Source organism: Xenia sp. Carnegie-2017, unplaced genomic scaffold (assembly GCF_021976095.1).
Source record: "Xenia sp. Carnegie-2017 unplaced genomic scaffold, XeniaSp_v1 HiC_scaffold_25, whole genome shotgun sequence".
NCBI lineage: Eukaryota > Metazoa > Cnidaria > Anthozoa > Malacalcyonacea > Xeniidae > Xenia > Xenia sp. Carnegie-2017.
The window spans coordinates 7,904,633-7,920,121 of record NW_025813488.1 but is presented as its reverse complement, the minus strand read 5'-3'; the positions used below and the strand labels follow the sequence as shown (position 1 = coordinate 7,920,121).

The 15,489-nt window shown below is 36.3% G+C and overlaps 1 protein-coding gene and 2 pseudogenes across 1 annotated transcript in view; all 3 read left to right on the top strand.

Annotated features, from left to right (window-relative positions):
* Positions 1–15,489, top strand: part of LOC124452520 — a 28,318-nt gene that overhangs the window by 1,639 nt on the left and 11,190 nt on the right. Inside the window, exons 3-52 of the mRNA XM_047003079.1 lie at positions 1,310–1,405; positions 1,499–1,609; positions 1,693–1,809; positions 2,403–2,566; positions 2,650–2,799; positions 2,957–3,242; positions 3,620–3,721; positions 3,926–4,045; positions 4,120–4,239; positions 4,312–4,431; positions 4,942–5,061; positions 5,151–5,270; positions 5,345–5,464; positions 5,541–5,660; positions 5,726–5,845; positions 6,217–6,336; positions 6,409–6,528; positions 6,618–6,737; positions 6,812–6,931; positions 6,998–7,117; positions 7,194–7,313; positions 7,379–7,498; positions 7,869–7,988; positions 8,063–8,182; positions 8,257–8,376; positions 8,445–8,564; positions 8,638–8,757; positions 8,828–8,947; positions 9,016–9,135; positions 9,211–9,330; positions 9,403–9,522; positions 9,587–9,706; positions 9,782–9,901; positions 9,972–10,091; positions 10,159–10,278; positions 10,362–10,481; positions 10,552–10,671; positions 10,737–10,856; positions 10,934–11,053; positions 11,124–11,243; positions 11,306–11,425; positions 11,560–11,679; positions 11,746–11,865; positions 11,938–12,057; positions 12,125–12,244; positions 12,312–12,431; positions 12,507–12,626; positions 13,079–13,195; positions 13,333–13,549; positions 13,626–14,035. Coding sequence (XP_046859035.1) covers positions 1,312–1,405; positions 1,499–1,609; positions 1,693–1,809; positions 2,403–2,566; positions 2,650–2,799; positions 2,957–3,242; positions 3,620–3,721; positions 3,926–4,045; positions 4,120–4,239; positions 4,312–4,431; positions 4,942–5,061; positions 5,151–5,270; positions 5,345–5,464; positions 5,541–5,660; positions 5,726–5,845; positions 6,217–6,336; positions 6,409–6,528; positions 6,618–6,737; positions 6,812–6,931; positions 6,998–7,117; positions 7,194–7,313; positions 7,379–7,498; positions 7,869–7,988; positions 8,063–8,182; positions 8,257–8,376; positions 8,445–8,564; positions 8,638–8,757; positions 8,828–8,947; positions 9,016–9,135; positions 9,211–9,330; positions 9,403–9,522; positions 9,587–9,706; positions 9,782–9,901; positions 9,972–10,091; positions 10,159–10,278; positions 10,362–10,481; positions 10,552–10,671; positions 10,737–10,856; positions 10,934–11,053; positions 11,124–11,243; positions 11,306–11,425; positions 11,560–11,679; positions 11,746–11,865; positions 11,938–12,057; positions 12,125–12,244; positions 12,312–12,431; positions 12,507–12,626; positions 13,079–13,195; positions 13,333–13,549; positions 13,626–14,035 — 6,568 coding nt within the window. The 5' untranslated portion in view covers positions 1,310–1,311. The remainder of the gene's footprint in view (positions 1–1,309; positions 1,406–1,498; positions 1,610–1,692; positions 1,810–2,402; positions 2,567–2,649; positions 2,800–2,956; positions 3,243–3,619; positions 3,722–3,925; positions 4,046–4,119; positions 4,240–4,311; positions 4,432–4,941; positions 5,062–5,150; positions 5,271–5,344; positions 5,465–5,540; positions 5,661–5,725; positions 5,846–6,216; positions 6,337–6,408; positions 6,529–6,617; positions 6,738–6,811; positions 6,932–6,997; positions 7,118–7,193; positions 7,314–7,378; positions 7,499–7,868; positions 7,989–8,062; positions 8,183–8,256; positions 8,377–8,444; positions 8,565–8,637; positions 8,758–8,827; positions 8,948–9,015; positions 9,136–9,210; positions 9,331–9,402; positions 9,523–9,586; positions 9,707–9,781; positions 9,902–9,971; positions 10,092–10,158; positions 10,279–10,361; positions 10,482–10,551; positions 10,672–10,736; positions 10,857–10,933; positions 11,054–11,123; positions 11,244–11,305; positions 11,426–11,559; positions 11,680–11,745; positions 11,866–11,937; positions 12,058–12,124; positions 12,245–12,311; positions 12,432–12,506; positions 12,627–13,078; positions 13,196–13,332; positions 13,550–13,625; positions 14,036–15,489) is intronic.
* On the top strand, positions 5,889–6,007 carry LOC124453791 (annotated as a pseudogene).
* On the top strand, positions 7,540–7,659 carry LOC124453781 (annotated as a pseudogene).

Genomic DNA, 15,489 nt, shown 5'->3' with positions numbered 1-15,489 from the left:
TTTTATGAGGAAACTTTTAGATTTACGAAGGGATAAGAATCACTTATCACTAGACCGCTACCTAATGTCCACCCTCCCCGTCACCCAATGTCCATCTTCCCCTACAGAGGAGTAACCAGAACGTTAATTGGGGGGTGCATGTTCATATATTCCGTTGTGCCCTAATGATTTCTTTTGAAAGTGATATGAATTTCAAATGAAATCAGTAGGGCACAATTGAATATATGAATATACACACCCCAATTAACGTTCTAGTTACGCCTCTGTTCCCCTAACACCTAATCTTCCCCTCCCCACCCCACCGCCTAACCTCCATACCAGCAATCGTTATTTCGACATCCAGTTCTTATGCAGGATTTTAGTGCGATGATCTCAAAGAAGGCGCTCCATGCAATTGCTGCTACAATAAAATAATCATCATGTGCGTCTCAAAGACTCTGAAATCAACTATTGTTACTAAATTTCCAATTTTAGATATAGGTTATACTGAAACTATACTTAACAAACTCATTTGGTTGGCTCCTAATGATTAGATCGTACCAAAGTCTTTGTGTTCAAGCAAACTTGCGGCAATCATGCATGCGTGACTTTATTAATGTAAATCCTTGTCTTTTAACCGTCCTACGATGAAGATCCGACTTGGCTAAAACCGATTGCGGTCTTTATTTATTTGCAGATATTTGCGATTTTCTTTTTGATCACGGTCAACTTATGTTTTAGTCTAGTACTGAAGTAAATCGTGAAGTATCCTACTAACATCATGGCACACCTTGATATGAATTTGTAACTGAGCCATCCTTGTCTTAACTCGGAGCTTTTACGCTTACGTTCTCGGAACAAAATTTATTGTGCGCTTCAGAAAGCCGTTTACCTAATAGAAAGTTTATAGAAAAACAATTTTGTGCAAGGGAGCAAGTCGTCCTGACCAGCCAATTTGAAAAGTGAACGTGATTAAAAGTTTTAAGTTGTTAACATCGTCCGATTTTCAACCGCGTAGCAACTTGACTCACAGTATCTTTTTGTCCTGAATCCACGATATAGAAAATGCACAATACGGGTATGTTTTAATGGTCTTACCCATGAATGATTGTAATAAGTTTTGCTGATTTATTCGCTTTCGAAGCGAGATGAAGCAAATTCAACTTTACTGGTGAGATGTGTTTTCTTGTCAAAATACATCTGTCTTTGACAAATGTCACGCGTGCAAATTCATCTTTGTAATCAGGCCTTTGGAGAAGTGTTACAGCTCACATATTATCCGTGTGTATATGTTAACATGCCTTATAACACTGTTTTGTTTTTCATTCAGCGATGGGAAGAACGACTTTCTGTTTCCATCTTGCTTTCTTTGTGTTGATAAACATCAATTTGGCAACAAGCAATCCTCTGCCATCGTGGCTATCAGGTACAGCACGCATCAATGTCCTTAAAAGATACTGAATCCATTGTGGATGCCAAATTTTGTGCACTAGCAGATTTATCTTGGCTTGTCTTTCAGGTTACTGCAGTCCGAATCCATGTAAAAATGGCGGTGTTTGTACGTCACAGGTATTTTACTATACGTGCAAGTGTGGTAGCGGTTGGAAAGGAAAAGACTGTACAATAAAAGGTACACGAAATTTGAGAAAATTCGCGCATTGCTGCGCGCGCTAGTTCATCTTCGATTGTTTTAGCCATATCTGCATTATATAGTGAAACCTTGTGAGTCATCTCCTTGCGAAAACGGTGGTACGTGTAACAATGTCAATGACGCGAAGTTCAATTGTAGCTGCAGAGATGGGTTTCTCGGAGATACTTGCGGAAAAAAAAGTACAGTGAACTTTTTGTTATATTCTCATAGATTTTCGCGGGATCCTTAATGACTAATCTTTTCCTCGGTTCGGTCAGCGTGATCCGAACTATATATATTCCTGTATAAGAGTAGCACATGCTGCTCACGATTATCAACGACTGATATTTATAAAGACTGGATAATGCAACCTAATTCTGGTGCCTAGAAAATTTTGAAGCCAACTTTCGACAGCGGCGGCCACATTGGACTATCCACTTCTAGTATATATTTTATAATAATTTTCATCATATTTTGTATTCCTGTTATTTTCTCTTTCAGAAATCGTGCCAAAATTTTTATTATTATATTTAAGCAACGTGAGAAGATTTCTATATGAAATTGAGTTTTTGCCCAAACCGTTCTATTGCAGTCTTGTCGTCATAATAATTTTTTTTGTCCCAAGAGTAAAACATGATCCGAAATAAATGCAGGAATAGCAGTTTGTTATCTAAAAACTGAAAAAGTGCATCGTCCAATATGGCCGCCAACCGGTTTTAAGTCAAGCACTAAGTTATTGTTATCCAGTTTTATACATATCAGTGTTCTCAACACGATTCCTTATGCGTTTTAGCTTTATGTGAAAATCCTCTCGATGTTTTGTTCATCGTCGACACATCAAGTTGGCAGTACACGAGTGACTTTGATCACATCAGGAACTTCATTTTCAGCGTCGTTGATTGGATGAACATCTCCGATACGGCTACCCAACTGGGAGTGCTTCCTTTTACGTACAAGGTAAGGATCGTGGGGGATGAGAGAAGATCAAGGCATGAAAAAATTTCTTTGGCAACTCTAAACAATCAATATTTTTGTGATAGAAATACACCAAACCTTTATTCCTGCCAAATGCCTATGAGAATGTAACGTCGTTGAAATCCGCTTTGAGGAAACTTGTCCGGTCGCCACCTTATGCTTTTATTGGTTACGAGGGCAATCTTGCCTATGCTCTGCAGATAGCAAATGAGAAGGTTAGTTACATGTCTTTTTTCGGTTGTTTTGTTTGTTCATAACGAAGTCAGTCCGAGCTTTTTTCGTGCTATTTCGGTACCAGTTCACTGAAAAACAACTGCCGACGTTAACCGTTGTTTTACGTGACTTTCCTCAAAATTGCACGCGTCTTTTCAGGTATTTCCAACCGGTTCTCAGAGGCCAAATGCTGCTAAAGCGGTCGTTATAGTATCCGCTCAGAAACCCTTGGACAGCATAGCAAATGCGTATAAGGCGGCTAACGAACTTAGAGCGAAAGGAGTGAAGGTCTTTGTTGTGGAAGTACTCGCTCCCATCATGTCGTCGGATTTTGCTCTGAGAGAAAAAACATTGAGGGAACTTGCCAATAAGACAAATGTGATTGCAGCGGTTTACTCCAAATTGGTTGATCATGCGCGTCAACTTTCCAATGTATTATGTCAAAGTAAGGATACGTTCTTCGTATGTTAACTATGAGTGACCGTGAGGAATCTGTTTGGATATGTATGTATGTCAAAGTAAGCATACGTTCTTCGTATGTTAACTATGAGTGACCGTGAGGAATCTGTTTGGATATGTATGTATGTCAAAGTAAGCATACGTTCTTCGTATGTTAACTATGAGTGACCAAGGGAATCTGTTTGGATATGTATGTTAAGTTGTGGTTATTTGTTGATAACCGACCTGTTTATACTTTTTCAAAACACGTTTCTTCGAGACAACCTTTGAAGAGGATGTGGCGAATTCTCAATGGCGTGTTGAAACTGCTTTTGAGTACATATTGAAAAATACCTACTGTTTTTGTGTTAAACTCTTAAATAGTATCCAAAAATCCTTGCGATGAAGCCAATTGTGGTGAACAGAAGAAATGCATCTACGACAAAGACAAGACCTCGTGTGTATGCAAACATCCCGGATGTGATGGTACGTCGAGTAATCTTGCGATCTGCTCTGGTGACGTGGTGTGACGTCAATTAACGTTTCACCGTCGCCATCGAAAAATGTTTATTTTGAATAAACATAAAAAAATTGGACGAGATAGGAAAAACTTGAACTCAGTGAACTTAAAATTGTCATAAGTATACAGGTTTTTACAACCTTATAATTTTTAAAAATTTTGGTTTTTAGTTCATCCTTGTGATAAGACCCAGTCGCCATGTAAAAATGGCGGTCTTTGTGAGAAAGATGGCAATAATTTCACATGTGATTGTAGCGAAGAGTGGGCTGGAGATACGTGTGAACAAAAAGGTATATAGTCCACCTTCCGATCACATTATAAAATAGCACGTTTGCGTAAATTTTCTGCTCGAACTTTATTTCAGTTCATCCATGTGAAAAATCGACAACTCCGTGTAAAAATGGTGCGCTGTGTGAAAAAAATGGAGAGCTTTTTGTGTGCAATTGTACCGAAGATTTTACTGGAAAAACCTGTGAAGAAGAAGGTAAAAAAATTATCTTTGCAAAGCATCAAATGACATGACGACAAAGAAAAAATTATCAATACTCCTTTGTAGTTCATCCATGTGACAAGGGTAAAGGACCGTGTGAAAATGACGGAGTTTGTGAAAAAGATGGAGATGGATTCAAATGTAAATGTGATGAAGATTTCACAGGAGATAAATGCGAGGAAAAAGGTAAAAGGAAAAAAACACTTACAATCAAGCAAACTATTTCACTATGAGGAAAGAATTAAAATCTTGTTGGTCTCGCCATTGGTCTCTAGTTCATCCATGCGTTCATCGTATTTATAACAAAGTAAGGATACGTTCTTCGTGTGTTAACTATGAGTGACCGTGAGGAATCTGTTTGGATATGTATGTATGTCAAAGTAAGGATACGTTCTTCGTATGTTAACTATGGGTGACCGTGAGGAATCTGTTTGGATATGTATGTATGTCAAAGTAAGGATACGTTCTTCGTATGTTAACTATGAGTGACCGTGAGGAATCTGTTTGGATATGTATGTATTTATGTCAAAGTAAGGATACGTTCTTCGTATGTTAACTATTAGTGACCGTGAGGAATCTGTTTGGATATTTATGTATTTATGTCAAAGTAAGGATACGTTCTTCGTATGTTAACTATCTTTGCAAAGCATCAAATGACATGACGACAAAGAAAAAGTTATCAATACTCCTTTGTAGTTCATCCATGTGACAAGGGTAAAGGACCGTGTGAAAATGACGGAGTTTGTGAAAAAGATGGAGATGGATTCAAATGTAAATGTGATGAAGATTTCACAGGAGATAAATGCGAGGAAAAAGGTAAAAGGAAAAAAACACTTACAATCAAGCAAACTATTTCACTATGAGAAAAATATTGAAATCTTGTTGGTCTCGCCATTGGTCTCTAGTTCATCCATGCGACAAAGGTGCAGGACCGTGTAAAAACAGCGGAGTTTGTGAAAAAGATGAGAATGGATTTGAATGTAATTGCAGTGAAGATTTCAGCGGAAATACTTGCGAGGAAAAAGGTAAAAAAGACAAAAAATTTTGACGGAGGCAACTTCTTTTAAAAAAGGAAAGTCACAAATGTTTTGGTTGTTAGTTCATCCTTGTGACAAGGCCGAATCACCATGTAAAAACAACGGTCTTTGTAAAAAGGATTTTAATGGTTTTACATGTGATTGTGACGAAGATTGGACTGGGGATACTTGTGAACAAAAAGGTTTTTATGATTTTTATTTTTATTTTTAACTTTCACTAATGTCCACTTTAAATTTGTTGCTCAAACTTTGCTTCAGTTCATCCATGTGAAAAGAAAACGACACCGTGTAAAAATGGCGCTCTTTGTGAGAAAGACGGAGATGTTTTTGTGTGCCAGTGCACTGCAGATTTTACTGGAAAAACCTGTGAAGAAAAAGGTAAAACGATCATGGTTGGAGTAATATTTTTGTGCTGTTAGGGAATGATAAATATTTTTCTTCAGTTCATCCATGCGACAAAGGTAAAGGACCGTGTGAAAATGACGGAGTTTGTGAAAAAAATGGAGGTGGATTCAAATGTAAATGTAATGAAGATTTTACAGGAGATAAATGTGAAAAAAAAGGTAAACGCATTGAAAGTTTTATGGTGCAACGAATCTTGCTGATCTATATGACCAAACCACAAGTAAAGCACTGGCTCTCGTCTGATCACCAAAGTTAAGCCTTGTTGGGGGAAGTTAGTATTCTGATAGGTGACTGCCTAGGAATACTTCCAGTTGTAGATATTTTTAGAGACATATCTGTTATAAATAAGTAATATATATGGGGTACGTCATAGTAAATTATTGCACCTCAATTTAGGACATATTTCCAATTTTACATTTCCAAATTCATTACTGACAACTAGTCTTGTTTTGGAGCTAGGCTATAATTTATTTTTACTAACACTGTATGCTCTACTAAACTATACTGGAAAATTCAAACTTTATTTCAGTTCATCCATGTGAAAAATCGACAACTCCGTGTAAAAATGGTGCGCTGTGTGAAAAAAATGGAGAGGTTTTTGTGTGCAATTGTACCGAAGATTTTACTGGAAAAACCTGTGAAGAAGAAGGTAAAAAAATTATCTTTGCAAAGCATCAAATGACATGACGACAAAGAAAAAATTATCAATACTCCTTTGTAGTTCATCCATGTGACAAGGGTAAAGGACCGTGTGAAAATGACGGAGTTTGTGAAAAAGATGGAGATGGATTCAAATGTAAATGTGATGAAGATTTCACAGGAGATAAATGCGAGGAAAAAGGTAAAAAGAAAAAAACAATTACAATCAAACAAACTATTTCACTATGAGAAAAATATTGAAATCTTGTTGGTCTCGCCATTGGTCTCTAGTTCATCCATGCGACAAAGGTGCAGGACCGTGTAAAAACAGTGGAGTTTGTGAAAAAGATGGCGATGGATTTGAATGTAATTGCAGTGAAGATTTCAGCGGAAATACTTGCGAGGAAAAAGGTAAAAAAGACAAAAAATTTTGACGGTGGCAACTTCTTTTAAAAAAGGAAAGTCACAAATGTTTTGGTTGTTGGTTCATCCTTGTGACAAAGGCAATGGACCATGTGAAAATGGCGGAGCTTGCCAAAAAGAAGGAGAGGCATTTAAGTGTAATTGTAGTGAAGATTTCACTGGAGAACTATGCGAGGAAAAGGGTAAATGGAATAAATATTTCAAGCGGGATTAATCAGACTGAGAAATTTTTGAATTTTTTATTATAGTTCATCCTTGTGACAAGGCCGAATCACCATGTAAAAACAACGGTCTTTGTAAAAAAGATTTTAATGGTTTTACATGTGATTGTGACGAAGATTGGACTGGGGATACTTGTGAACAAAAAGGTTTTTATGATTTTTATTTTTATTTTTAACTTTCACTAATGTCCATTTTAAATTTGTTGCTCAAACTTTGCTTCAGTTCATCCATGTGAAAAGAAAACGACACCGTGTAAAAATGGCGCTCTTTGTGAGAAAGACGGAGATGTTTTTGTGTGCCAGTGCACTGCAGATTTTACTGGAAAAACCTGTGAAGAAAAAGGTAAAAGAATCATGGTTGGAGTAATATTTTTGTGCTGTAAGGGAATGATAAATATTTTTCTTCAGTTCATCCATGCGACAAAGGTAAAGGACCGTGTGAAAATGACGGAGTTTGTGAAAAAAATGGAGGTGGATTCAAATGTAAATGTAATGAAGATTTTACAGGAGATAAATGTGAAAAAAAAGGTAAACGCATTGAAAGTTTTATCGTGCAACGAAACTTGCTAATCTATAGACCAAACCACAAGTAAAGCACTGGTTCTCGTCTGATCACCAAAGTTAAGCCTTGTTGGAGGAAGTTAGTACTCTGATGGGTGACTGCCTAGGAATACTTCCAGTTGTAGATATTTTTAGAGACATATCTGTTATAAATAAGTAATATATATAGGGTACGTCATAGTAAATTATTGCACCTCAATTTAGGACATATTTCCAATTTTACACTTCCAAATTCATTACTGACAACTAGTCTTGTTTTGGAGCTAGGCTATAATTTATTTTTACTAACACTGTATGCTCTACTAAACTATACTGGAAAATTCAAACTTTATTTCAGTTCATCCTTGTGACAAGATCAATTCCCCGTGCAAAAATAACGGTCTTTGTAAAAAAGATTTTAATGGTTTTACATGCGATTGTGGCGAAGATTGGACTGGAGATATTTGTGAACAAAAAGGTATCGGCTACATCTTGTTAATCCCGCGGTTTTTTTAATTTTTTTTCTTAATTTTTCATTGAATTATAATTCAGTTCATCCGTGTGATAAGACAACGACACCGTGTAAAAATGGCGCTCTCTGCGAAAAAGATGGAGATGTTTTTGTGTGCCAGTGTAATGCGAATTTCACTGGAAAAACCTGTGAAGAAAAAGGTGAGAAGAAATTTTACCTTCTGATCATGAATGACATTGCACGAAAAAAAGATCGATACTTTTTTATCTTCAAGTTCATCCGTGCGACAAAGGCGAAGGACCGTGCGAAAATAGCGGAGTTTGTGAAAAAATTGGAGAAGGATTTAAATGTAAATGTAGCGAAGATTTCACCGGAGAAAAATGCGAGAAGAAAGGTAAACCGACAAAAATCTTAATGGTGCGACGAACAAGAATGGAAACTTTGATGTTGTTTTTTCTTTAGTTCATCCTTGTGACAAGGCCAAATCTCCTTGTAAAAATAACGGTCTTTGTAAAAAAGATGGCGAGTACTTCACATGTGATTGCGACGAAGACTGGACCGGACATACTTGTGAACAAAAAGGTGTTAATTATTTTGTTCCATCTCATCTTCAACTCGACTTATATTTATTTATTCTGTTTGAACATAAATACAGTCCATCCTTGCGATAAGAAGACGACACCTTGTAAAAATAGCGCTGTTTGTGAAAAACACGGTGATGTTTTTGTCTGCAATTGTACTGGAGATTTCACTGGAGCCACCTGTGAAAAAAAAAGTAAGAAAAGTCGCGTTTTCTAAAATGAACGTCCGTGCAAAAATCACTGATTTTAAGTTCTTGGCTTTAGTCCATCCATGTGACAAAGTTGACGGACCGTGTAAAAATGGCGGAGTTTGTGAAAGAGAAGAAGATGGATTTCAATGTAAATGTGGCGAGGACTTTGCTGGAGATACTTGCGAGAAGAAAGGTAAAAGAAGCAAAGCATTATAATGAAGTCGACTATTTTACCAAAGTCTGAAATTTGTTATTTGTTAGTTCATCCTTGCAACAAAGTTCAAGGACCGTGTAAAAATGGCGGAGCGTGTGAAAAAGATGGAGATGGATTTAAATGTAATTGTAGCGTATTTTTTGCTGGAGATACTTGCGCAAAAAGAGGTAAACAAGTAGAAGTATTTTTTCTCGCGCAAACTATCTACATTTTCAAAATCATCCCCAAAACTTGATTTTTAGTTCATCCTTGTGACATGGTTAAGTCTCCGTGTAAAAATGGAGGTCTTTGTGAAAAAGATGGCGATAATTTCACATGTGATTGTAGCGAAGATTGGACTGGAGACACTTGTGAACAAAAAGGTTTTTTATGGTGTTTGTTTTAGATTTTCATCTACATGTACATTAAATTTGTTGCTCAAAATTTCAATGTAGTTCATCCATGTGAAAAGAAAACTACACCGTGTAAAAATGGCGCTCTTTGTGAGAAAGACGGAGATGTTTTTGTTTGCAATTGTACTGCAGATTTTACTGGAAAAACCTGTGAAGAAAAAGGTAGAAAGAGTACGGTTAAAAGAATTTTTTAGTACACAAGGTAGTGATAGATGTTTTTCTTTAGTTCATCCATGTGACAAAGGCAAAGGACCTTGTAAAAATGACGGAATTTGTGAAAAAAATGGGGATGGATTTAAATGTAAATGTAGCGAAGATTATACCGGAATTATATGCGCGACGAAAGGTAAAATAATGAAATATTTTTAGTTAGAATTTTTATTTTCAATGCAAAGTAGCGTAACGAAATTTCGTATTACAGTTCATCCTTGTGACAAAGCAAAGTCTCCGTGCAAAAACAACGGTCTTTGTAAAAAAGATTTTAATGGTTTTACGTGTGATTGTAGCGAAGATTGGACTGGAAATACATGTCAACAAAAAGGTTTTTATAAGGATTATTTTAAACTTTCACTGAGAGGCGTAATTGACTTGTAGTTTACACTTTGATTTAGTCCATCCATGTGATAAAAAAACGACACCGTGTAAAAATGGTGCACTGTGTGAAAAAGATGGAGATGTTTTTGTGTGCAATTGTACTGCAAATTTTACAGGAAAAACTTGTAAAGAAAAAGGTGAAAACATCCTTTCGTAGACTTACATAAGGAAAAAGTAAAACTGATATAAATGTTTTTCCTCTAGTTCATCCTTGTGACAAAGGTGCGGGACCGTGTAAAAATGGCGGAGTTTGTGAAAAAGACGGCGATAGATTTAAATGTAAATGCGATGAAAACTTCACTGGATTTAAATGCGAGGAAAAAGGTGAGGCTAAATGAATTACTCTTGTTTAAGAATTGTAGCTACTTAAGTGCTAGAAAAATTTTTTTGAAAATATTTCTGTTTAGTACATCCTTGTGACAAAGCTACAACACCATGCAAAAACAAAGGCCTTTGTATAAAACATTTTGATGATTTTACATGTGATTGTAGCATTGATTGGACCGGACATACTTGTGAACGAAAAGGTGCTCATGTGTTTATTTAATAATTTTACTGACATTGATATTAAATTAGTTTCTATAAACCTTCTTTCAGTTCATCCATGTGAGAAAAAAACGACACCGTGTAAAAATGGCGCACTCTGTAAGAAAAATGGAGATGTTTTTGTTTGCCAGTGTACTGCAGATTATGTTGGAAAAACCTGTGAAGAAAAAGGTAGCAAGAATACGGTTGAAATAATATTTTTGCGCAGTTAAAGAATTATAAATGCTTGTTTTTAGTTCATCCATGTGACAAAGGTAAAGGACCGTGTAAAAATGGCGGAGTTTGCGAAAAAGACGGCGATAGATTTAAATGTAAATGTGACAAAGATTATACTGGAGATATATGCGAGGAGAAAGGTGAAATTACTGGAAAACCTATAGCATTACTGGTGGGATAAACAGAAAACGTTAATAATAAAAAATTTCCTGTTTAGTTCATCCTTGTGACAAGGCCAAGTCTCTGTGTAAAAACAACGGTCTTTGTAAAAATGATGGTGATGGTTTTACATGTGATTGTGATGAAGATTGGACCGGAGATACTTGTGAACAAAAGGGTATGTATGGTGTTTATTAAAAATTTTCGCGAAGATGCATGATAAATTTGTCGCTCAAACTCCAATGTAGTTCATCCTTGTGAAAAGAAAACGACGCCGTGTAAAAATGGCGCTCTTTGTGAGAAAGATGGAGATGTTTTTGTGTGCAATTGTACGGAAAATTTCTCTGGAAAGACCTGTGAAGAAAAAGGTGGAAAGATCACGGTTTAATAATTTTATCGTATAATGAGATATTTAATTGTTCGTCTTTAGTCCACCCGTGCGACAAAGCCAAAGGACCTTGTAAAAATGGCGGAGTTTGTGAAAAAGAAGGAGATGGGTTTAAGTGTAAATGCAATGAAGATTTCACTGGAGATACTTGCGAGAAGAAAGGTAGAAATACTAAAGTATGCGTAATTGAAAATTGTGTTTGTAAGTGAAAGAATACATTAAAAACAAATAAGAGAAAAAACATGTGAAGAAAGTGGTCAAAAATATTCTTCTGTTTAACTAATGTTTCTCTCTAGCCCATCCATGTGACAAGGGTAAAGGACCGTGTAAAAACGACGGAGTCTGTGAAAAAGATGGAGATGAATTTAAATGTAAATGTAGTAAGGACTTCACTGGAGATATATGCGAGGATAAAGGTAAAATCAATGAAATATCAATGCTTGGAAATTGTAATGGAAAAATTTTAAAATATTTGTTTTTAGTGCATCCATGTGACAAGGCCGAATCACCATGTAAAAATAATGGTCTTTGTAAAAAAGATGGCGATTGTTTTACGTGTGATTGTAGCGAAGATTGGACAGGAGATATTTGTGAAATAAAAGGTTTTTATAGTTTTCGTTTTTTAAACTTTCACTAACATTCAAATTAAATTTGTTGCTTTGAACTTACTTCAGTTCATCCGTGTAATAAGAAAACGACACCGTGTAAAAATGGCGCTCTTTGTAAGAAAAATGGAGATGTTTTTGTCTGCCAGTGTACTGCAGATTTTACTGGGAAAACCTGTGAAGAAAAAGGTAGAACGCGATCATCGTTGAAGTAATATTTTTATGCGATCAGGAAGTGACAAATGTTTCTCTTTAGTCCATCCATGTGACAAGGGTAAAGGACCGTGTAAAAACGACGGAGTCTGTGAAAAAGACGGAGGTGGATTTAAATGCAAATGTAGTATAAATTTCTCAGGAGATAAATGCGAGAAAAAAGGTAAGAGTGATAATCACTACCAAGATAAAGACTGTTATTGGAGTAATTCTTTGGCGTTTATCCATAGTCCATCCGTGTGACCTACCCGTCAACCCGTGTAAAAATAATGGATTTTGTAATAAAATTGGAAGGAAATTTAAGTGCGATTGTTGTGAAGACTTCACTGGACCAACTTGTGAGATTAAAGGTAACAGTTTAATGAAACAATCGTGATTCGCGAGTTCATGTTCCTTCCTAAATTGTGCTCTTCTTCAATTTTAAGTACATCCCTGTGATAAACCAAACTCGCCATGTAAAAACGGTGGTCTCTGTGTAAAGAAGGGGGATGGTTTTCAATGTAATTGTGGAAAAGGTTGGACTGGGGATGTTTGCGGAAAAAAAGGTATTTAACTTATACGTGATGTCAATTCTGTCAAAGTCGTTTATTCGCTATTATTAAGCTTTGGAATCCATGTGATATAATACATTTGTTGGCTCCGGTTTCATCTGCTTATTACAGTTTAGCACTTTTATAGAAGTTCTCTAAGTGAAATGAACAAAGGTTTCGAATACCGGGCAATTCAATGTAGCCGAGCTTGAAATTGCTGATATAACTACGTAATGGAAGGGAAAACGTCAGGCTGAATCAAGGGGATTCGATTTTGGCTAAAAATAACTTATAACTAAGCTTAGACATATTTTTGTGTTAAATCTCGTTTACGCAAGTCATCGTTTAATGTCAATGCCTTTCTCAGCTCGGAAATCACACGTATACAATGGTGTTCGTTCATTATGAAAATGTTTCATCCGTGTTGCTCGATAGTAATCAGTTTTCCTTTTATCTACCATTGTCAGTCTCCTCCTGTAAAGGCTTCGGTTGCAAGAATGGTGGAAAATGTATTCTTGGGAATAAAGGAAAGCCGTCGTGCCGATGTAAGACTGGTTTTTCGGGAAAGAAGTGCGAAAATAAAGGTATCTTTACGGAGATGATTTGTTAATGAAAAAAAGTGAAAGGGCAATCCGTCCTGTGATTGCTAAAGAAGAAACAACTTTTTCTTTCTTTTCATTCCCTCTCTGGGAGTAATCCTAGTTGACTTTATCTCTTATAGCATACGCAATCGGCTTTTACAAGTTTACGACTAAAGCTTATGTGAAAACAGTCATCCGACAAACGATGTCCAAAATGTCAGTTTGTTTCCGCGTGTTTACAATGGGCAGGCGACCATACATGTTCATAATGAGCTACACCGTGAAGGGTGTGCAGCGGTTTGCTTTATCAAAGCGTAAAAATGGCTTAGGCGTGCGCTTGAACGGGAAACTGGTTGTGTAAGTAAAGTTTTTCGTTCTTGCCATCTCTTTGCTTGCGTCATGCAGTAAATGAACTAACCAATGGCGTTCGTAGGGTTGAGAAAGCGGTTATAAATGACCGGAGATGCCATCACGTTTGTTTCACGTGGCAATCATCCGATGGCAACTATGCTTTCTATTTGGATGGAAAAAGTATCGTCAACAAAAAAGGACTGAGTAAAGGCAGACCCTTACCTGGAGGTGGCGTACTGTCGTTGGCCCAACGCCGGCCTAGACTAAAATTTCTTAGGGTTGCACTTCTCAGATTGCGGTTTGTCGGCAAGATCAATGATCTCAACATCTGGAACAGAGTTCTTTCTGCTAAAGAAGTAAAGAGAATTGAGAAATGCGGGTCTACAGCTGTAGGAAATGTAAAGTCCTGGTCGGACTTCAAAATCAAAATGCAAAAACGTTCGCAAAGAAAATACGCCAAATACGTTTTCAATGGCGTGTGTCCTAAAAATTGCTAAGATGTGTTAGACTGATTGGCTAAGGATAACGATCACCTGTGCCTTGTTTCGTATTTGACTGTTTACGTAGATGCTAAATTGGATGACTTAAACTTTTTTCATAATAAAAATGGCCAAATCTTTTTTTCAAAGCGTCACTTCAACCTCTTTCAACTTCTGTTTTACATGCATGCCAGGGCCGAGAAGTCTTTCAAGGATCGCTTGCAAGATCGATAGATCGATGTGCATTTTCGTCTTTATTTTAAAGTCATCCTCAGACAGTCATCTTCTTCTACAGTCTCCCTCTGTATGAGAATGATTTTGAAATAAAGTCGAAAATTCACAGCTCACTTCTCGTTTTGTTCTGATTCATATTTTGTAGTCTCAATTCATTCGACAGAACTTTTAAAGTGACATGTATTTTATAAAACAGTTTGTGCATATCTCTTTTCATTCTCAAGATATCGACGTTTTCGTAGTGACCGATTTTCACAACTTTTAGCGTCATTTTGCATAGTGAATCGCTGCAAATTTTCAAATATCCTTTAGTTTCTAGGCAATTTTTGTTTGAAATGATAAGACTGTTGTATAATTTAGGATATTTCATTTATATTTTTTATTGCATGCCAGATTTTATAAGTTCCCATGCAGAGTTTTATGTGTGCCAAAATTATAATTAAAAATTAGGGTGTATATACTTAACACTTCCTAAGTATTTTCTCTCTTAATTAATTCATGTTGTAGTAGTGCACGTAAGTCACGAAATGTAAACATATAAATAGACTCAAATTTGTAATAGTTGAAGAGATTGTGTAGATTGTTCATTGCTAATAAACTCCATAAAACAAACCGAATCAGAGTGCAGATCAATTTTCTGGACGAACTCAGTGAATTCTGCGACAAAGACAGCTCTTTTTGCCATTAATTCTTCACAATGAAGGGAAATCTGCTCGATTGAAGTAACATATCAGCAAACATATCTGCCGTTTCAAATTCTCGTTATGCAATGCGACATCGCAAGTTGTGTGAGGCGTACATTACACAAACTTCAAAATCTTGAGAATGAAAAGTGATATGAATGAACTGTTTTTGAACATACGCTGTCATGTTCAAAGTTCTGTTCAATTAAAATATAATCTAAATAGCACAATTTTCGAGTCTTATGCCTTTAAACAAATAACATCAAGATAGGATGTTATGTTTGTACGCTAAGGCAGCACAATTTGGTTGAACATGGTTTGATTGAATGATTGCCGTTCATTGTATCACGTTTTCACGTTTTTATTGTTCATTGTTTATTCAATCTACGTAAAGGTTTACAAAAAACCTTTCTTTAAATTCAGCTGTTCATTGTCGCAGAGAACCGACGTTTCTTGCTGTAGTGTTGGTAAGTATGCCATTGAAACTGGGTGTCTGTAAAGAATGAAGACGACAACACCATTGGATCACGTCTCTCACACGTCACACGTA